The sequence below is a fragment of the Coturnix japonica genome, chromosome W, assembly GCF_054131305.1.
Source record: "Coturnix japonica strain WE chromosome W, WE-NBRP24, whole genome shotgun sequence".
NCBI classification, from domain to species: domain Eukaryota; kingdom Metazoa; phylum Chordata; class Aves; order Galliformes; family Phasianidae; genus Coturnix; species Coturnix japonica.
In genome coordinates this window covers 32,076,124-32,098,414 of record NC_140701.1, presented here as the reverse complement: position 1 = coordinate 32,098,414, position 22,291 = coordinate 32,076,124, and the positions used below count along the sequence as shown (strand labels likewise).

The following is a 22,291-nucleotide window of genomic DNA, read 5'->3' as shown; positions in this document are numbered from 1 at the left end:
TTGGATTGCACAGTGGGACACCCAAGAATGGAATATTCATGCCAACCAATCTGGGGCAGAGATATGTGGTTAGAGATATGCAATGTGGTTAAAGGACTGTACATGTCTACCACGTTTCTGGCCACAGTCCTCTACAATCACCAGGAATTGATGAAGCTGACACTGGCCCAAGATCAATGAATTGAGGATTCACCATCCGAGAACATCACCCCTTAGTTACATCAGAAGCTGTGGCATGCAGCTTCTCTGGGCAACGTGGGCAGCTGCTAAAGCATCAAGGCTACCCATACAACTGTGATATCATCCAGGCATGCTGAAGCTGCAGTGCTTGCTCCAAGATGAGACTGAGACTGTTGCCTGAAACAACAGCCCATCTTGCTAGAGAACACAGTCCTCTCTGGTGATGGCAGGTCAATTACAATGGGTTCATCCCTTGGTATAGGGGGTGAGATATGCCTTGACCTGCGTCGATAACACAAGTGGGCTAATTCAGCTGTATCCAGTGCCAAGGGTGAACCAGGCATATACTATCAAGGCACTTACCAAGGTGATGGCTGCTTATGGGACACCTCAAGACATCGAGAGCAACCAAGAGACTCATTTCACTGGCACAATAGTACAACACTGGGCAGAAGAAAACAACGAGTGGCAATTCTACCTGCCATATAATCTGATGGGTAAGCCTTATTGAACGCTATAACAGGTGACAGGCAAATTGTACAGGCATTGCAGTGTACTGGGTCATCATAATCCAAAGGGCTTACCTTTAACTTTCTCAATCACTGGTTCACTCCATAAACAATGGAGTGTAGTGGAAAAGCTAAGTCAAGGCTTGAAACAGTGATTGAGCACCTGGTAGAAAGAAAGAGCCATCCCATTAGGAGCTCAGGTGCATGCAATGTACCCAACTTTGTTTAAGGAATGGCAATGAAGGTAAAGATGGGTTTTTTTGGATGTCTTTTTATGTATTAGGTCTTGTAAAGGTAGGTAGCTTCTTTATTTTGTTTTTGTGTCTTATATTGTTGTGTTTCAATTTGTTGTTTGTTTGTTGGTTTCAGCCTGGTATCTTCTTGCTCTTTTTTCTTTGTTGTACTTTTCTTTGTGTTAGAGAAAGGATGTTGTGTTGTGTTTGGTTTTGTTTGTTTGTTTGTTTTGGGTTTTTTTTGTTGTTTTTTTTTCTTCTAATTATTGTGTTGATATTCTCATTATATGAGCTTTATTTAGGGTAACTTTTGCTTTTAGGTAATACTTATGTAGTGTTTTATATTGAAGGCTAAAGCATTGCCAACTGTTGTTATTAACATAAGTTACTTTGAAGAAACAAAGCAAGAGGAGCATCGTGATATTTTTCAGTTGTAAAACCATTTTCAGTGGTAACAGAAGGTAAAAGGTACCCATTGTTATGAATAAGATGTTAGTCTTGGTTTTGTTCTCTGTTTATTTTGTTTGTTATATATTGTTTATATTAGATTTCTTCTTTTATGGTAAGAAATCTGGAGTGTAATTTGATTTTATCTAATTTATGTTGTTTTTTTTAGTTGAAAATCTATGGCCTGGTTTTTAAATTGATTTGGATGTACACTTCGGAGAGCAGTTTAAGTTTTTAGTAAACTGAGTTGGCTTAAATTTCAGTGCTTATGTTTAAAAGCCCTGCTAGTAAAAGTCTATTTTGGAGAAGTAATTTCCTGATGTTTTCATTCATAAAAGTGAGGTTCTTTGTGTAGCATTGCATTTTTGTTGCCGATTTACTCCATGTTACTTGGAATTCTATTGTATTTTTGTAAAGCAACTTCTAAGACTAGACCTCTTAAGGCTCATTTTATTGACATATAAAGCTAAGTCGGTTAGCAGCAGTAAGGAACAAAATAATTCATGGATATAGCTGTTGTAGTAATCGTGTAGCAGGAGGGTAATCATTGACACTAACATAATAATGTAGGTTCTGATATTTTTGGTGGTCATATTTTTGCTGTATTTCTTGCTTTTTGCCTGGATCTATCAGGGTGCTCTCTGAAAATCTCTTTCCACCATCAAAACATGTTTCTTCTTTCTAAGTATTTTTTGCTATTATAACAACACTTGAGTTTATGACAGGCTGAGAGTGTTGTGACTTTTCAGCCTAGAGAACTGAAAGTTCTAAGGAGACCTCATAGTGGCTTTTCAAGTATCTGAAGGGGCCTACAGGAAATCTGGGGAGGGGCTTTTTAGAAGGGCGGGTAGTGACAGGTTGCTTGGTGAGGTTGTGGATGGCCCCTCCCTGGAAGCATTCAAGGCATTTGATGGTAAGAAATCTGGAGTGTAATTTGATTTTATTTAATTCATGTTGCTTTTTTTAGTTGAAATTGCTGTGGATGGGCCTTTGAGCAATATGGTTTAGTGGGGGGTGTCCCTGCCCATAGCAGGGGGTTGGAACTAGATGATCTTAAAGGTCTCTTTAAACCCAATCCATTCTATGACTTGTGCTACTTAGCTGTGGGCAGTGATGACCTCTGCTACATCATGGGATTTATTCAGTTGCTGTGTCCACATTCTTCTCTGGCTTTGTCCCATTTCCAGTCCTCGGCTCTGGCCTTGAGATTATAAACTCAGAGACGGAATCTCTCTTTTTATTAGCCAGAGTCTGAGAATCCTTTCTTTGTGCCATTGTTAGGGTAGATGAGGGAAAAATTACTTTAAAGAAACATGCTCAAGCAGGTTTTATGAAATGATACAGGACGTACATCTTAGCACTACACCTCTCCTTCCTTCCTTCCAAATTCAGTACTGCAGAGACTTCTATAGGCACAGTCCCTTGGGCTGGGGTGATGTGAGTCTTGCCCCATTTTGGAGGGGAGGGGGGATGGTGCTGGCTGCTTGTGTCTTGATCTCAGGAGTTATCCCTTGATGAATGAATGTCAAATGGTTAGGTTAATAGGCTTTATAAAGAGTTTGTATTTATTTGTGTGCTCTTCCACATTCTTTAAGGTAAAGTGGGAGAGGAATGTTGAAAGTCACTGATGTGCATGGTCTACATTCATTATTATTATTTTTTTTTAGTGAGTGTTCCACTTGGCTATGTGTTTTTCAGCTGATGATACAGTATCGAGATAAAAGTGGAACTTCTGTCTTATGAGCAGATTTATCTTCCCCATTCCTTAAATTGCTCTTGTAGGAAAAGACTGCAATAGCTTTGCAGTTTCCCTTGAATTTTTGAACTTGTCAAGGCCATAGAATTGTTTGGAGGAGTGAGGAGTCAGTGGGCAAGGGACTTGTGTCACCAAGGACTCGCTGTGCCATGTGAAGAGCATACTGGGAATTCTGAAGTGAAGTCACAGTGGGAAGGGTATTGTAAGTTTGTACACTTGGGATATTTGAAATTTTTCATCTTTAACAAGCAAGCTGTTCATCACTCACAGACAGTAATGTGAATCTTTGTGCTGTAGTGCCTGAGACCTATTTTGTAGTAGTACGTAACTATTTTAAAAGGGTATTTCTTTTCAGGCTACTTTGTATGGTAGGGAAGTACTTAGATTCTTTTTTTCTTTCAGTTCTTCATATTAAAATATAAACATATTTGCGTGAGTTACTAATAGAATTAAGTTGAGAGTTTCTGTCATTGTAGTTATGACATGGCTATCCAAGAACAAGAAATAAGGCAGTTTTTTTAGAGTGTGTTTTGTTTGGCTTGAGGGTTGTTTGAGCTAAGTCAGAAAGAAACAGCTTTCCTTTCTGTGCATGTCTGATACAGGAGGTCTTATTCAGTGTAGTTACAGAAGTGACCCAGAGTGACTTGAGAAAGTTAAGACAGCAAGCTAGTGATACATAAGGGAGGTAAATCCTAAGCCTCAGTTCATATTTAAAAGCACTGGAACATCCTCTATCAAATGCTAAGAGAGGATGTGTAAGGGAACTGAGTTTGGTCTCTATGGAATAACAGCAAGACTGGTTATCAGCAAAGTAAAAAGAGTCCCATAGCCAGGTAATGTCTTATGTGGCTAAAAAGGAGTGAGGAGAGGACAAACTGAGCTGTAGTTTAAGTTTTCATTTTTAATGTCAAAATGAAGGTGTGTGAGAATTCATTGTAGAAGTTCCAGAATGTGGAATGGCTCAATTTAAATTTTAGATTTAAGATTCATATCCCCACCCCAAACAAATGGCACTGTTCCCTCTTAGACCCTTCTGTATTCTTCACTCTAACATCTTGATATTTGAAAAAGTTGCACTTCTAAAATGCAAAATTATATGCAAGATTGCAAATGTGAACTTTCATTAACAGTACTTTTGCTTATTACCAATTATTAGCACACAAAAATGTTTATGACAATGCTTTAGCTAACTTATGTGAAAAGCTCAACATAAGGAACTTCAAGGGCAGTTTTTCTTGGTACTCTTGTTCATTTGCTGCAACAGATGTATCTGAAAATGTGGCTAGTTATTTCATATGAAATAGTACCAAAATCCACCATATCCATCCATGGGTGCTGAGGGAACTGGCAGAAGGGATTGCTGAACCATTCTCTATCCTCTTTGAGAGGTCTTGAAGAATGGGGGAGGTGCCTGGAGACTGGAGGATAGCCAATGTCACTCTGGCCTTCAAAAAGGGCAAGAAGGAAGATCCAGGTAATTATAGGCCAGTCAGCCTCACCTCTGTCCCTGGAAAGGGTATGGAACAGCTTGTGCTAGATGCCATCTCCAGACAATTAGAAGAAAAGGAGGTTATCAGGAATAGTCAGCATGGGTTCACCAACCTGGTAGCCTTCTATGACGTAGTTTCTGGGTGGATGGGGGGAGAGTGGTGGATGTAGTCTACCTTGATTTCAGCAAGGCATTTGATAGATGATGTAGGATAGATGAGTGGACAGTGAGGTGGGTTGAGAACTAGCTGACTGGCAGAACACAGAGGGTCGTTGTTGGCGGTGCAGAGTCCGGATGGGACCTGTAACTAGCAGTGTTCCCCAGGGGTCAGTGCTGGGTCTTGTCTTGTTCAACATCTTCATCAATGACCTTGATGAGGGGATAGTGCCCACCCTCAGCAAGTTTGCTGATGATACTAAGTTGGGAGGATTGGCTGACACGCCTGAAGGCTGTGCTGCCATTCAGCGAAACCTGGACAGGCTGGAGAGCTGGGTGGTAAGAAACCAGATAAGGTTTAACAAAAGTGTAGAGTTTTGCACCTAGGGAGCAATAATTGCATGCACCAGTACAGGTTGGGGGATGACCTCCTGGAGAGGACCTCTGCAGAGAGGGACCTGGGTGCCCTGGGTTGGCCATGAGCCAGCAGTGTGCCCTCGTGGCCAAAAAGGCCAATGGCATTCTGGGGTGTGTTAAAAAGAGCATGGCCAGCAGGTCAAGGGAGGTGATCCTCCCCCTTTAATCTGTCCTGGTAAGGCCTTATCTGGAGTACTGTGTCCAGTTCTGGGCTCCCCAGTACAAAAAAGACAGGGATCTCTTGAAAAGAGTCCAGTGGAGGGCCACAAAGATGGTGAAGAAGGGCCTGGAGCATCTCCCCTTTGAAGAAAGGCTAAGTGAACTGGGTCTGTTTAGCCCTGAGAAAAAAAAACTGAGAGGGGACCTGATCCAGGTCTATAAATATCTAAGGTGTGGGTGGCAAAGGGGCGAGGCCGGACTCTTTTCAGCAGCGTGTGAAGACAGGACAAGGGGAAACAGCCAGAAACTAGAGCGTAGGAAGTTCTGCACAAATGTGTGCAAGAACTTCTTTAAGGTGAGGGTGACGGAGCATTGGAACAGGCTGCCCAGGGTGGTTGTGGAGTCTTCTTCTCTGGAGATATTCAAGACCCACCTGGATGCCTACCTGTGCAACCTGGTGTAGGGAACCTGCTTTGGACTCAATTTCTGGGGGGTGCCTTCCAACCCCTACAATTTTGTGAAAATGTAAATCATACATCTGTTTTCCTTAGTTTTTGTTTGCTTTCTTGCTTCCTTTTCCTTCCTGTACAGGTAATGGGTGCTTCTGTTGGAATCAGGGAGATCTTAACTTGCAAATTCAATGTTAAAGTAAGCTTGGACCCTTCTAAAGATTAGATTGATGCTATCCTACAAATTTGAAACTACACATGAAGTAATGAATACGATTAGTTTAATAATATAATGAGAATGGTGCAATGTCGTCTGTTTACCTCAGTGGGGGGGGAAAAACCTCACGTGGTCTAGGTTGCTGTTTGTATGAAACACATCTTTCAACTTCACTTCAAAGCAAAATCAAGCAAAAATGTGGGTTGTATTATAAAACAACTAGTATGAGGCAAGAAATAATCTGAGGCAGAATTTGGGATGACAGGATAACAACCTAGTGGTTCTGCTACAGATTGACTCTCCCTACCCACTGGAAAAGGGAAGTTTATTTTCTTATCTATCCTAAATAACGATTGATAAACAGTTATTATGAGGCACAATGAGTCCTTAGTTTACCTACACTTTTGGAAATCCTGTTAAATTCAGAAGATGAAAAAAAAGACTAAATTTTGTGGAAGTAGAGCAGGAATGTTGTTTAATAATGCATTTCACCAATTTATTTTGTTATTGTTCACAATGCAACTGGAAATTATATAAAGATTTAGAAAAGCTTGTCAAAAACAATCAGGTGTGTCTAACAATGGAATTGTTAGTGGATATATTGTAAGTGGTTCCTGAGAAAGGACTTTATTATTGGGTCTCTTTTTAAATTTCTTTTTGCTTTTATTATTTTTTTGTTTAACTCTTACGTTCACATTTATTTTTCTTACTCTATTAATAGGTAGCATAGATCAGTCAGTATTAAAGGAGTTGCCTCCTGAGCTACTGGCAGAAATTGAATCCACCATGCCGCTTTGTGAACGTGTGAAAATGAACAAGCGCAAACGTAGCACAGTTAATGAGAAACCAAAATATGCTGAAATCAGTTCTGATGAAGACAATGACAGTGAAGAAGCTTTTGAATGTAAGTAGTACAACATTATTTTTCTATTGCTAAAGACCAATATTTTACTTTAAAGTAGTACAAAATGTAAATTATTTTTGAAAAGTTGGCTAGCCTAAAACATATGAGAACAAGTTTGCTGTCCACCTTTTTCGGTTTCTTCTTTTAAAAGAATAATTGCTTGATTTGAATTTGTAACTCAACTTCTACTACTGTTTCCCTGGTATGATGCTGGAAAAACAGGAATTACTTCTGATAGGTTCTCAAATTATCATTTAGTAGACTTGAATTAAGGGATCTCAACAGAAGAGAGGAAGTGTGTAGTTAAAATTTTGCTGTGTGATCTGGTAACTTTTGTATGTGCTTCTAAGTTAGGAAGGGAATTTGCTACTTCTTAAGAGTAAATTAGTTTGTAAATATGAAGATTCAGTTAGCCAATGCTGAAAAGAAACTTGATTAAAATGGAGCAAATCAATTCAGTCTGAGTAAGGTCTTAGCTGCTTTACCTAAGTAGGACTACAGCAAAAGTACTTGCTAGTGTTAACCTGAGAAGGCATTTTGCTTGTAAACTTCTTATGGAACTTTTGAAAAATGCATTTTGCTTCTTAGCCTTTCTTAGGCTCTGAAAGAGAAAGATGTGATTGTCTTGCTTTTTAATGCATTTCAATTTCTCTTCCAAGAAATAAGTAGTGATTATTATTATTATTATTAGTGCCCAGGGAGGTGGTGGAGTCTCCTTCTCTAGAGATATTCGAGACCCGCCTGGACGCCTACCTGTGTGACGTGGTGTAGGGAGCCTGCTTTGGCAGGGGGGTTGGACTCGATGATCTCTAGAGGTCCCTTCCAACCCCTACAATTCTGTGATTATAAACACATACATATAAAAAAATGTAATCGTGATGCCTCTGATCTTTATCAAAGAAGAATAGAATGTCCCTTTTGTTTGCTATTATTTAAAACTATAACTCAATGTGAGCTGGCAGTGTGTGTGCCTGCAGCCCAGAAGGCCAGCCCTATCCTGGGTCACATCAAGAAAAGTATGACCAGCAGGGTGAGGGAGGTGATTCTGCCCCTCTACTTCGCTCTTGTGAGACCCCACCTAGAGTACTGCATTCAGTTCTGGAGCCATCACCACATGAAGAACATGGAGTTGTTGGAGCAGATCCAGAGAAGAGCAGCAAAGATGATCAGAGGGCTGGAGCACCTCCCCTACAAAGACAGGAAGAGCTGGGACTCTTCAGCCTGGAGAAGAGAAGGCTCTGAGGAAACCTTATAGCAGCCTTCTAGTACCTGAAGGGGGCCTTTTTTAGAAGGGCAGGTAGCGACAGGATGAGGGGAAATGGTTTTAAACTGAAAGACAGTAGATTTAGACTAGATATGAAGAAGAAATTCTTTAGTGGGAAGGTGGTGAGATGCTGGAACAGGTTGCTCAGTGAGGTTGTGAATGCACCCTCTCTGGAAGCATTCAAGGCCAGGCTGGATGGGGCTTTAAGCAAACTTAGTCTAGATGGGAGGTGCCCCCCCCATAGCAGGGGGGTTGTAACTAGATGATCTTAAAGGTCTTTTCCAACCTAAACTATTCTTTGCTTCTATGAGACTACGTCCTCCTGCATATCCTTCTCAAGTTTTGTCTTAGCATTCTATCCCCTTTAAGATGTACAGAAGTATCTGAAAATAAGAGTTCTCGATTCTCCTCCCCCAATATCTTATTTCCACCTAGTCTCTGTAGAGAACACTTAGCCTGGTTTCTTCAACACTTGTTTCTGCTGTGCTTACTGGTCCCGAGTGAAAACTGGTTATAATAACCTTCAGTGGTATATAATCACTGTTGAGCTCAGAATTATGCCTTCTTTGCACCGAATTACCTGCAATATATACTTCAAGTTTTGAAATGTCTTGCAAAATGGGGAGCCTTTAAGCAGCTAGATTGCAATGAAGGAACTTGCAGTGTTGGATGAGCAAATGGAACACTGAATTATAACACAGATGCTTATTAATAATCAGTTACATAACTGAAGAAATTTCAGAGTTTCCTTATGAAAGAAAAGGATGAAAATTACTTGAATTAGGCCCACTCACTTTTGTTTAAAAGGACAAGTGCCCTTTAAGTTCAGATTTTATTTTTGCTACTGTCTATAGCAATTTTAGGCATGGTTTTTATGTAATTTAAAGAAACTGTTAGAATAATGCCATAACATAATAGCGTGAAAAGGTTTCAGAGTGTTCATTTGTTTTATGGAATATTCATATGCTAATGTTTAACTTGTGAATAGATGATTTTGAGCTACTAAATTGAATTTCAATACTTAAAATGAAAATGAATTACATTTCTAGCTTCTCGAAAAAGATATAAAAAAGATAGAGATGAAGCTTGGGAGTATGAAGAACACGACAGAAGAAGTTCTGTTGACCACAGGAGAAGTGGTCATTATCATGAAGGAAGAAGGACTTCTGGTAGTGGCCGTTACCGTAATCGAAGTCCTGATGACTCTGATATGGATGATTATTCTCCTCCTCCTAGCCTCAGTGAGGGTAACTGATCATTATATTTCACTTTATTTCATAATACTTAACCTTTAAAAATCCTTAAGTTGAACACTTGAAAATAACTTCTCATGTAGTATTTAATAAAAGCATTAAAAAAAAGAAAATAAGCATTTATTTCACTTTAAAAAAAGCATTTGTTTCATTCTTTATTCTCTTAATTAGTGGCTCGAAAAATGAAGAAAAGAGAAAAACAAAAGAAAAGAAAAGCTTACGAACCTAAACTAACACCTGAAGGTAATCTTAGAAGACTTGTTTTCTTTCCATTGTATAGCCTGTATTATATATGAAGTAGTTACTTACATATTTTTTTTTCCCCCCCCCCCCCCCCCCACCAGAAATGTTGGATTCTTCAACTTTTAAAAGGTTTTCTGCTTCAATAGAGAATATTCTGGAAAATCTGGAAGACTTGGATTTTACAGCTTATGGTAATATTTCAGAAATTATCAAAATGCTTCCCCCAGTTAAAAACATAAGAATCACACACAAAAAACTGCATCTCAGTATTTTCAAACTTCTTTGTTTCTAACTGAATTGCTTATGATACTTGCTAGGGTGGGTTGTGTTTATATGGCATTTATCTTGAGTAGAGTGAACCTATACCTTTGCTTGCTGCTATAGAAACATAACTCCGCTTCCTTCTCTCTGCAGAATCTAAGCAGGTCATAAGTAAGAAATAATAGCCTACTGGAGCACATCTGCTGTGTGCTGTCTCTGACTTTGATTATTAAATTCAAGCAGCAGAATTCTTAAGCACTTAGGACTGAAACAATTAACCTGTGTATTCATTCAATTCAATGTCAAATCAGCCAGATTAGCATTTGTCATAGTAGTACATGTTGACCAAGATGGCTTTTGACTGAAACAAATAACAGAGCATTTATATTTTTTCCTTACCATCTTTTATAATTGTATTAGAACCAGGGGGAGGAACACAGTAAACAAAACACTATTGTTTTTAAAGCAATCATGGCTATACTCCTAAATTTAAAAGAGAAACACTGAAATCATTAGTACTTTTATCAAGAAATGTCATGGGTTTTTACTTTGCGTGTGATTAGAACATAGTGTATTCTATGGTACTATGTGTTTTTCATCTTTTATTCTACCCCAAATTAGAACTTGGAAGTTAGAACTACAGTAACTTACAGTGTTAAGTTGAAATGAGAGTATTGCAAAATCTACAACAAATGGGCTTCTGTATTAAAAATTGTCATAGTTCAGCCTAGCTTGGCTTAGTTCCATGACAAAAGGGGAGAAAGAAAGGAGCTGTGGACTTGTGTCCAGGAAAATAGGTGAGAGTGCATAACCTGTGAGTATACAAATGCATAATCAAAAAGCACATAGAGAAATTAGACTGGAATGATTACTGTGTTAGAGAGGAACAATCAGAAATAACGGAAAGCTTACCTGTGTCTAAGATTTGCTAAAAAAAACTCCAAAAGGAATAAACACCAGAGAGAAAACCTACCCTGGCGGTAGTCAGCCCTTAAATATGGTCTAGGAGAGGTGGAGCCAGGTTACACCCCTTCTACTCACACAGGTGAATTGCCTTTACCTGTGCTTCCATGGTTGCCACATTGTTTGACTCAGGTGGTCAATCAGGTTCAGGCTGTGATTCAATAGTTCCCATACACTCTACCCCTTCACAGCATGAACCAATGATTAAGTTAACTAAGGAGTATTCCTTAATACATAGAAGAAACTCATAGCGATGCTGATAAAATTTCCTGTTGTATGTTGACACAATTTAAGACAACACAAGTGATGATTGGTGAAAGTTCATGTTTTTTTATGGGCCAGTGCTTGATGATATTACCAGAGCCGCGTGGTCATGAGGTGCAATTCCATTCTATGCTCCATCAGTCCCATGTAGACCATCACCAGGTGTTGCACGTGATCTGCCAGCAAGACTGGAAGGCTTTGATGGTATTTCATTACTTACAGTAATCATAGAGGCTCAAAGACTCACAGGGAGTAATACAGATGTTTCAGGGGTACCAGGAGGAGAAGGTCTGCCCTCCAGGGTAATATACAGGCCGTATTATCCAGGGTGAACACTTCAGCCTGAACTTGGACAGGTACACACTTGGCTGGGTAAGGAACTGGCTGGAGGGCTGGGCCCAGAGAATGGTGGTGAATGGAGCTAAATCCAGCTGGTGACTGATCACAAATGCTGTTCCCCAGGGGTCGGTGCTGGGGCCTGTCCTCTTCAATATCTTTAATGATGATCTGGATGAGGGCATGGAGTGCACCCCTCAGTAAGTTTGCAGATGACACCAAGTTGGCTGGAAGTGTGGATCTGCCTGGGGGTAGCGAGGCCCTACAGAGGGATCTGGACAGGCTGGAGAGCTGGTCTGAAGCCAATGGGATGAAGTTCAGCAAGACCAAGTGCCAGGGCCTGCACTTTGGCTACAACAACCACAGGCAACGTTACATACTTGGGGCAGAGTGGCTGGAAGACTGTGTGAAGGAAATGGACCTGGGGGTTTGATTGATGCCTGGCTGAACATGAGCCAGCAGTGTGCCTAGGTGGCCAAGAAGGCCAACGGCATCCCGGCCTGCATCAGAAACAGTGTTGACAGCAGGAACACGGAAGTGATTTTCCCCCTGCACTCAGCACTGGTGAGGCTGCACCTTGAGTACTGTGTTTAGTGTTGGGCTCCTCTCTGCAAGAAAGACATCAAGGCCCTGAAGCGACAGACTGGGAGTCTGTCTTCAGGGCAGCCTTGAGAATACCGTTATAACATTCAATGAGGTCTGCCCCCATTGGATTACATGGCAGGTGGAATCGCCATTCGATGTTGTTTTCTTCTGCCAAGCATTGTATAATTGCACCAGTTGAGTCCCTTGGTTGTTCTCAGTGACTTATGGTGTCCCATAGGCAGACATCAGTTTAGTAAGTGCCTTGATGGTACATGCCTGGTTTGCTTGCAGTACTGGATAGGCCTGCAATAGCCCATTTGCAGTGTTGACACAGGTCAGGGCATATCCCCCCTCAGACCAAGGGAGGGGCCCAATGTAATCAACCTGCCATCAATGGAGAGGATTGTATCCTCTAGCAATGTGGGCTGTTGTTTTGGGCAACGATCTTGGTCTCATCTTAGTCTTGGCATGCCTGGGTGATTTCTGATAGCTGTATGGGCAGCCCCCATGCTTTAGCAGCTGCCCACATTGTCTTTTGTCCAGCATGCCGTAGCTTCTGATGTAACCAACAGGCAATGTTCTCAGATGGTGAATTCTCAATACATCAAACTCGGGCCAGCGTGTCAGCTTTGTCATTTCCCAGTGATTGTAGGGGCTGATGACCAGAAACCTGGTAGACACACACAATCCTGTGTCTAACCACATATCTAACCCCCGGTACACAGCCCAGCTATTTGTGCAGATGTTCAGGATACCCTCAACAGGTACCTTGGTTATAACAATCCACATGGCTCACAGTTCTGCGCATTGGCTGCTCTGACTGTCCCCCTCATCAAACTAGATTGTCTCAGTGGAGGGATGGTATGCTATTGCTCTCCACTTGCTCAGCTTGCCCTTACCAGACCCATCCCTGTACCAGGCATCTTCAGGGATAGGATATTTTCCCTCCTGAACAGAACTCTTCTCTGGTGGAGCAACCAATGTTTCTTTTGGTGCATCACTATGATATGTCACTGGGCCTAGGATTTTCTCAAGTTCTTCTTTTAATCGTGATGAAGGCAGACTACTCCTCTGGCTGAGATAGCTGACCCATCATCCCACCATTTGTGCTTGGGCATTCTGCATCTTAGGAAGTTGTGTCATGCCTTTCACTGACTTCCTGTATCAGTAGAGTGGTCTTAACTATGATTTCAGCCATTTGGGTTATTGGTTCTACCGGCTGTAATGAGGAGTAACTGTTTTTCTTGTCATACTGTATCTTTCTTCTGCTCTGTGCCAGACCTGAGACCAGAATCCTAATGGGGGGCCGCACAGAACTCTGGAACCCCAGCCAAAGCCATCCTGAGTGGACATGAACATCCAACTCAGTTGGGAGGGTAGAATCAAATACACGCAATGCCTGGGTTTAACTGCCAGTTTTGTCTTTTGGAAAACATCCTGTTCCATCCTCCCCCAGTCCAATAGGTACCCCTTTCTTGTGAGTCTATACAGTGGCCTCAGCAGCTGCACTGAGTTAGGTATAAAGGAGCACCAGTACCCCCAATATAGCTAGAAACTCCCGCTGTTGTGTTGGTGTTGTGCCTGAACCTTATCTATGACAGCATTGGATAGTACTTTGGTCTTTCCTGACCAAACTACCCCCAAGATTTATAGCCCATTCTCTTCCTTGCAGATAGGTAGTCAATGAATGTGCCGCCTGTCCTACTGCCTCCAGTGAGTCAGATGTCAACAGGAGATCATCAATATAATGATACAAGTTAATGTTATCAGGTTTTCTCCAATTAGCCAGGTCAAGCACTACTAGATTATGGCAATATGTTGGTGAATGCACGTACCCCTGTGGCAGGAACTGAAAGGTCCATTGCCTGCCTCCCCATGTAAATGGAAACTTATCTTGAAATTCTTTAGTAACTGGAATACTGAAGAACTCATTTGTTAAATCTAGGACACAATGGTAGGTTTTTATCTCCCTACTCAATGCCTCCATTAGGGAGGTAATATTGGGTATGGCTGTTTTCGCACTGGCCATATGGGGGTATTACATGGGTTCATGGGTCGTGTGCAGGTCTTGTAATGCCAGCTTTTTCTACTTCCTGCACTGTTCTTGATATTTTATCTTGCCCACCTGGGAGCCTATACTGTCTTACATTAGTAATGCAGTGCAGTTTTGGCATACAAATAGGCTCATGCTTCATATGGCCTCTCAGTATTTCCTGCACTGCCTGGATGATAATGCACCGTTGTCAAAGTCTGAACTCTCCCACAGTTATCTGGAGAGCCAGACCCCATAAAATATCTATGCCCAAGGGGTACTCTGGGACTGGGGCAATATTCACCTTATACTCCTGGAGTGGGAGACCCACAACCCACAATTTTAACCATGTTTGTATGACTGGAATGGTCTGTCCTCCAAAATGACCAATCATCACTCTTTTGCCATCGAATTTAGTCAGATCTCTGTAAGTAAATTACTGATGTTTTTGCTCCTGTGTTAACCAACACTGTTGCTTTGTGAATTTTCTTTCAGGACTGTACAGTTGACAGGTAAACAGAGGTTAAACCAGATGTTTCATACAAAATATTATTGTGATGGAAAGATAAAGGAAAGATGCTCACTGATGTTGAAGGTTTGCAGTAAACTCCACAAAGGAGCCATCTCCAGAGAAAGAGATCCTGCCTTAGTGGAAGTCAGCCCTTAAATGAGATCTGGGAGAGGTGGAGCCAAGCTCCACACCTTCCAGTAGCACAGCTGAATTACCTTCACCTATGCTCCTGCAGCTGACTCATTGCTTGCCTCAGGTTTTTAATTAGAGGTTCAGGCTGTGATCAACAGTTTCCCATATGCTCCACCCCTTCACAGAATGAACCAATGATTAGATGAGCTTTCCTCTGTTACAGAGAACAGGCACATCACGACACTTATACAATTTCCCGTCGTGATATATGTTGACACAATTTGAGTGATGATTGGTGAAGGTTCGCGTTCTTCCATGGGCTAGCACTTGATTGGTGTTACTGGAGGCATGTAATCATGAGGTGTATGACCATTTATGTTTCATCAGTTCCATGTAGGTCATCAGCGGGAATTGCACGTGACATGGCAGCAACACTGTAACACTTTAAGGATGTTTTGTTCCTTCCGGTGGTCCTGGAGGCGCAAAGACTCAGGGGGAGTAATACAGGTGCTTCAAAGGTACTAGGAGGGAAAGGTCTGCCCTCCAGGGCAAGATACAGGCTGTATTTCTATCCTGGGTGTCATGGTTCATGGTGTCATTTCAGCTTGTACTGGGGCATGCCCTAGCCACCTATACCACACCCTTTGGCCAGATATCTGCGTCTGCATAACTGTATCTGACACCAAAGAGGCCTCTTGATCTGCCATAGGGACGTGATGTGGGTCCCTTTAGCTATGAAGATTAGAGTGTTGACCACAATATCCGTAGGTCATGTACCTATCACCAGAGTGACTACCGAGCCTCCCACCTCCAACAATTTCCCCCAAGGTGGCATACCACTAGGGTCCTACCTGCACCTTCCAAGGCCGTTTTATTCTATGGGTTCCCAGATCTAAATTATCAGGGGCAGGGAGCAGATTATTTTCATTACCAATCTGGGTTTACCTGATTATCAGTCACTGTAATTTGGATCCTAAGTGGGGAGGCCCATGTTGCCTGTAGCATTTTCAGGGCACTAGGTCTTCCATCTAAAGTTCTTTCATTCAGGTCTCGCAGGGTTTCATAGAGTCTTTTTGTCCACCCCTGCAGGGACTGGGAGTCTGGCTTCAGGGCAACATTGAGAATATTATTATAGTGTTCAATGAGGCTTGCCCCTGTTGGATTATTTGGCAGGTGGAATTGCCATTCAATGTTGTTTTCTTTTGCCGAGCACTGTACTGCTGCACCAGTAAAATGATTCCCTTGGTTGCTCTTGATAACTTGAGGTGTCTGTTGCAGCAGACAATCCCATGTCTGAGACACGTAATGCTGGGGAACTAGCAATCTCCCCTTGCTAGGACCATAGCTACACTGACAAATCAATATGGGGATGCAGCAAATGGCGTTTATTGCAGCGCAATTAGCACCTTAAATACACTTTGTCTATGGCCCTTAAGCGTGCATGAAAAGCATGTGCCAAATTTACATCACAGAGCAGGGGGGGTCCTGCCACATCACAGCCCAAATCCCTGCTAATGCCTACAACAGGTGTCCCATATGCAGACATCAGTTTAGTAATTGCCTTGATGGTATACACTTGGTTTGCTTGTGATACAGGATAGGCCTGCAGTACCCCACTTACAGTATAAATGCAGGTCAGGGCATATCTCACCCCCTCAGATCGAGGGAGGGACCCGAAGTAATCAACCTGCCATTGCTGGAGAGGACTTGATACTCTAGCAAGGTGGACTGTTGTTTCAGGCAATGATCTCAGCCTCATGTTAGAGGAAACATCACAGTCTTGGCGTGCCTGGGTGATGTCAGATAGTTGTATGGGCAGCCCCCATGCTTTAGCAGCTGCCCACATTGTTTTTTGTCCAGCATGCCGTAGTTTCTGGTGTAACCAATGGGCAGTGTTCTCAGACTGTGAATTCTCAATCCATTGAACTCAGGCCAGTGTGTCAGCTTCATCATTTCCCAGTGACTATAGGGATTGGTGACCAAAGACATGGTAGACACGCACAGTCCTGTGTTTAACTGCATTCCATGTATCTAACCACATGTCTTTACCCCAGATTGGTCAGGTGTGGATAGTCCATTCCTGGGTGGCCTGCTGTGCAATCCAAAGAGTGAGCTCCCAGTACATTGTCCAACTATCTGTGCAGATGTTCTGGGTACAGTCATGGAGTTCCTTGGTTATAACTCTGAGCTCGCAATTCTCTGCCCATTGGCTGCTCTGGCTATCCCCTTCATCAAACCAGATTCTCTTGGTAGAGGGTTGATGGGCTATTGCTCTCCACTTGCTCAGGTTGCCCTTGCCAAATCCATCCCTGTACCAGGCATCTTCAGGAATAGGATATTCTCCTTCCTGAATGGGACTCTTCTCTGGTGGAGTGACCAACATTTCTTTTGGTGCATCACTACGGTATGTCACTGGACCTAGGACCTTCAGTAATTCTTCTTTCAGTGGTGATGAAGACAGACTACTCCTCTGGCTGAGATAGGTGATCTATTGTGCCACTGTTTGTGCTTGGGCCACCCCTGTTTTAGGAAGGTGGGTCAGATCTTTCACCCACCCCTGAACCAGCAGAATGGTTTTAACTAAAACTTCAGCTGTTTAGGTTATTGGCCGTACCTCTTGTAATGCCAAATAAGCAGCCAATAACTGTTTTTCAATCTTTCTTCTGCTCCATGCAAAACCTGAGGCCAGAATCCAATAGGGGTCCGAACAGAACTCTGGCATTGCTACAGGCCCCAGCCTAAGCCATCCTGAGTAATATGAATGTCCAATTCAGCTGGGAGGGTAGAATCAAATATATCTAATGACTGGGCTTGTTTAACTGCCAGTTTTGCCTGTTGGAAAGCATCCTGTTCCATTTTCCCCCCAATCTCATAGCTGCCCCTTTTTCCTAAGTCTGTACAGTGGCCTCAGCAGCTGCACTAAATCAAGTACAAAGGAGCACCAGTACCCCAGTATACCTAAAAATTCCTGCAACTGCTTTGGTGTTGTAGGGACTGGAAACATATGAACCTTATCTATTATAGCGCTGGGTAGTACTTCAGTTTTTCCTGACCAAACTACCCCCAGGAATTTCACAGACAGGCCTGGATCTTGCACCTTCTGAGGATTTATAGTCCATCCTCTTTTCTGCAGATAGGTTGTTAACAAACCTGCTGCTTGTCCTACTGCCTCCAGTGAGTCAGATGTTAACAGGAGACCATCAGTATATTGATACAAGTTGACATTATTAGGTTTCTCTCGTTTAGCCAGGTCACATGCCACTAGGTTTTGACAGTATGTCAGCAACTGCACATACCCTTGCAGCAGGACCTGAAAGGTCCACTACCTGCTTCCCCACATGAATGCAAACTGGTCTTGCAATTCTTCAGCAATCATAATACTGAAGAATGCATTTGCCAAATCTAAAACACAATAGTATGTTTTAATCTCTCTACTTAACATGTCCGTTAGGAAGGCAATACTGGGTACAGCCGCATGAATAGGAGGTGTGACCTTGTTTAATTCTATGTAATCTACCATCCTTCTTCATGTTCCATCTGACTTCTGCACTGACCATATGGGAGAATTAGACAGGCTATGTGCAGGTCTTATAATTCCTACTTTTTCCAATTCCTGCACCCTTCTTGATATTTCCTCTTGCCTACACAGGAGTCTATACTGTCTAACATTAGTAATCCAGCACTGTTTCAACAGACAAATAGGCTCATGTTTTGCATGGCCTCTCAGTGTTGCCTGTACCACTCAGACACTTATGCACCTTTGTCAGAACCTAAACTCACCCACAGTCATCTGGAGAGCCAGACCCTATAGAATATCTATGCCCAGAATATGTTCTTGCACTGGAGCAATAGATACCTTATATTCCCAGGGTGGGTGGTGCCCAACCCCCAATTTCAACCAGGTTTGGGTGACTGGAATGGCCTGTCCACCAAAATGTCCAATCACTTTATCACAATTAAATCTACTTGGATCTCTGTAAATCACTGATGTTTCTGCCCCTGTGTCAACTAGAGCCATAACCCTCTAGATGTTTTTCTGGTACCAGAATATTGTTAATTCTACATACGGCCTCCAGTCCTGTCTGGAGGCCCTAGGGGGACTGACATCCCTTGTCATGCCATGAACTGGGTTAAGGCCAAATCTTTTGCTTGTGGTGGCTCAGACATTGTGGCCCAAGACAACTGAGGTAGCTTCTTCCTACTGGGAACAATAGCATCCTCTAAATTCCACATTATTGTTGGCCTTTTTTCTTTAACTCTTACCCTTAGTTTCTTAGGGCAATTTTGGAATTTTTGATTATCCTTCAGCTGTCTCCATAGCTGGAAGAGGACGTGGGTTTTGCAAATTGAACACCAGCCCTAATAAGACCATTGAACATTTGCTTTTGGGACACCCTTATGAGTAACGATTGATGGGCTCCTGGAGCCAGCCTCTTGGTTTAAATTACCAGCAGAACTTCAGCTTCTTCTAACATTCAAATATTATATTTAGTCCGCAGGTGCTCTGTTTCTCCCAGGTTGGCTACTAATTGAGCCACCTGCTGGACCACTGCCTCTAATACCACCAAAGGATTTAATACTGAAACCAGGGTACCATACATATGGGAAGGGGCCTGCTGTAAAACCACTCTGCCCCAAGCCTGTAATGTCACCCAGGGTTGTTGTAGCTGAAATGCAGGATGCAGCATTTGGTCTTGTTGAACCTCATCCCATTGGCTTCAGACCAGCTCTCCAGCTGGTCCAGATCCCTCTGTAGGGCCTTGCTAACCCCAGGCAGATCCACACGCCCAGGCAATTTGGTGTCATCTGCGAACCTGCTGAGGGTGCACTCAATGCCCTCTTCCAGTTCATCAATAAAGATATTTAAAAGGACAGGCCCCAGCAGTGACCCCTGGGGAACACCATTCATGATCAGTTGCCAGCTGGATTTAACTCCATTCACCACCATTCTCTGAACCCAGCCCTCCAGCCAGCTCCTTACCCAGCCAAGAGCGTACCTGTACAAGCTACGGGCTGACAGCTTCTGCAGAAGAATACTGTGGAGTCAGTGTCAAAGACTTTGCTTAAATCTAGGTAGACTACATCAATAGCCTTTCCCTCATCCACCAGATGGGTCACTAGATCATAGAAAGAGATCAGGTTGGTCAAACAGGACTTGCCCTTCATTAACCCATGCTGGCTAGCCCTGATCCCTCAGTCATCCTGCACATACCACATGATCTCCCTCAAGACAATCTGCTCCATAACCTTCCCTGGCACTGAGGTCAGGCTAACAGGCCTGTAGTTCTCCAGGTCCTCCTTACAACCTTTCTTATAAATGGGAGTCACATTGGCAAGCCTCCAGTCTTCTGGGACCTCTCCAATCAACAAGGAGCACTGATAGATGATGGAAAGCAGTTTGGCTATCACCTCTGCCAGTTCCCTCAGCACTCTCAGGTGGATCTCATCCAGCCCCACAGACTTGTGGATGTCCACAAGTCATTGTCTATTGAAACATTACAAACCTGTCCTACTGGAAAATGCAGAACTAGTTTGCTACCCCAATATCTATATACCAAGTTCTCATTCTAACTTCTCAATGCAGTCTCTCAGAAGCTCATTTTAATTTTCTAAAGTATTGGCCCTTATTTTAGCCTGGTTTAAATCATTTAACAGTGACTATGCCACTGTAGAGGCAGCTAACTTCCATTCTTTTGTAATAAGTATTTTTGCTTAGGTGCTGGAAATAGTCTGCCATGCAATACTAGGAGATATTTCCCATAATGTGTAGGGGACCCCATTGTTCAATGATGGTTGCTAGTTCAAAATAATGGGTTCCCAGAAATCCTGGGATCTGTCCCAGAATCATTTTGTGTGTGTGTGTGTGTGTGTGTGGAGGGGGGGGGGGGGTAAACATTCCCCCCCAACCATTTATAGTAATTCCACAGAAATAATTATATATTTTAGTATATTAGGTGTGCCTGGCTCACCAAGTGTACAATCAATTAGTATGTATGAGAAGTTGGAACGATTATAGTATTAGAGAGAGATAATCAGAAATGAATGGAAAGCTTATCCATGCCTTGGGCTTGCTGAAAACGACTCTAAGAGGAACAACCTCCAGAGAGAGATCCTTCCCCAATCCCAGTCTAGGAATGGTGGAGCCAGGCTCCACCTCTTCCAGTCACACAGGTGAATTGCCTTTACCTGTGCTCCCACAGTTGAAACATTGCTTACCTCAGGTGGTCAATCAGAGAGGTTCAGGCCATAATTCAACAGTTCCCATACAGAGAGGGAAAACCCCAGATGAGCTCATGGCTGCTGTTTTCCTAAGGAGAAAAGAATAAAAACAAACAAAAAAAAGCTTAGTTTACTAAATATAACAGCAAGATATGAGATAATGCAATATGATAGGAATTTAAGCTAATAAACTAAATAGGAGAGTTGCTGAAACCAAAGCCATTACTCTAATGCTGTAGAAAAATGGCCAAGGAGTATAGAAAGCAAAGATGCAGTTTCATGACTCCTAGTTGGTTGTTTTTTTTTTCTCCCCCCTCCAAAAGGGAAACAGAAAAGTGAAGTCCTTAAGAGTTGTAGTTCATTTTTCTCTTTTGAGAACAAGAGACCAGAAATATCAACAATGCACAGAACTGCAGCACTAGTTAACTCCCAGTACACTACATGATTTTATGAGGTGGAAAACTGATAACAAAAATCATAAGGTCATGACAAAAACATCACTAACTCATGACTTTCACAAATGAAGACCTGATGTTAGACTGTTTGATATTTCAGAGCATGTGATCCATCTTTTTTGAAGAAGTACAGTTGTTTTTAACCACCAGAAGCCATTATCTATTACGTACTTGGAAAGAGGGGAGAAAAAAAAAAAAAAAAATCAACTCTGACAAGTTTACTTGTAATAACTTTTTCATGTTGGCTATAAATACTGGTTTCTTTGAATTGTCTTTAGAAATATGATTGTGCTTGGTTTTTTTGTTTGGTTTTTTTTTGTTTTTTAAAATTGTTTAAGGTGATGATGATGAGATTCCACAAGAACTGCTACTGGGAAAACATCAGCTAAGCGAGTTGGGTAGTGAATCTGCAAAAATTAAGGCAATGGGCATTATGGACAAGGTACATCTTCATAGTCTTTACTTCTTTTTAAACACTTGTTTTCTGTATATCTAATGAAAGCATGTTCCCTATAATAATATTCCACCCTCTTCAGTTGTGCATGTGATATATTGTAAATAGTTATCCTTTTGTTGAATTTGCTGAAGTGTTTTAAGAGTTACCACAACTTAACTGTTAGTGTTTCTAATACTGATATAATTTTGTTGAATAACTTTCCTACAACAGCAGTTGAGCAATATGTACCAATACATAACACACATGCCTGAGCAATAAAATCTAAAATAATCTACTTTCATAAAAAACACATAAATTTATAGTTTTTGCTCCTTACAGCTAGTGTTGAGTAACCACAGTAAAACAGAACCTACCAAAAACAAAACAAAAAAGAAATCCACTCTAATATAAACTAGCAGTA

The 22,291-nt window shown here is 42.0% G+C and overlaps 1 protein-coding gene across 12 annotated transcripts in view; it reads left to right on the top strand.

Annotated features, from left to right (window-relative positions):
- Positions 1-22,291, top strand: part of LOC146754699 (nipped-B-like protein) — a 251,490-nt gene that overhangs the window by 162,209 nt on the left and 66,990 nt on the right. For all 12 annotated transcript variants that reach the window (XR_014939007.1, XM_085527742.1, XM_085527738.1 and 9 more), the window contains 5 exons: positions 6,734-6,916; positions 9,230-9,427; positions 9,605-9,676; positions 9,778-9,867; positions 21,773-21,876. Coding sequence is in view for 11 of the 12 variants with exons in the window: in XM_085527742.1 (XP_085383868.1) it covers positions 6,734-6,916; positions 9,230-9,427; positions 9,605-9,676; positions 9,778-9,867; positions 21,773-21,876 (647 nt within the window). In the remaining variant the exon portion in view is untranslated. The remainder of the gene's footprint in view (positions 1-6,733; positions 6,917-9,229; positions 9,428-9,604; positions 9,677-9,777; positions 9,868-21,772; positions 21,877-22,291) is intronic.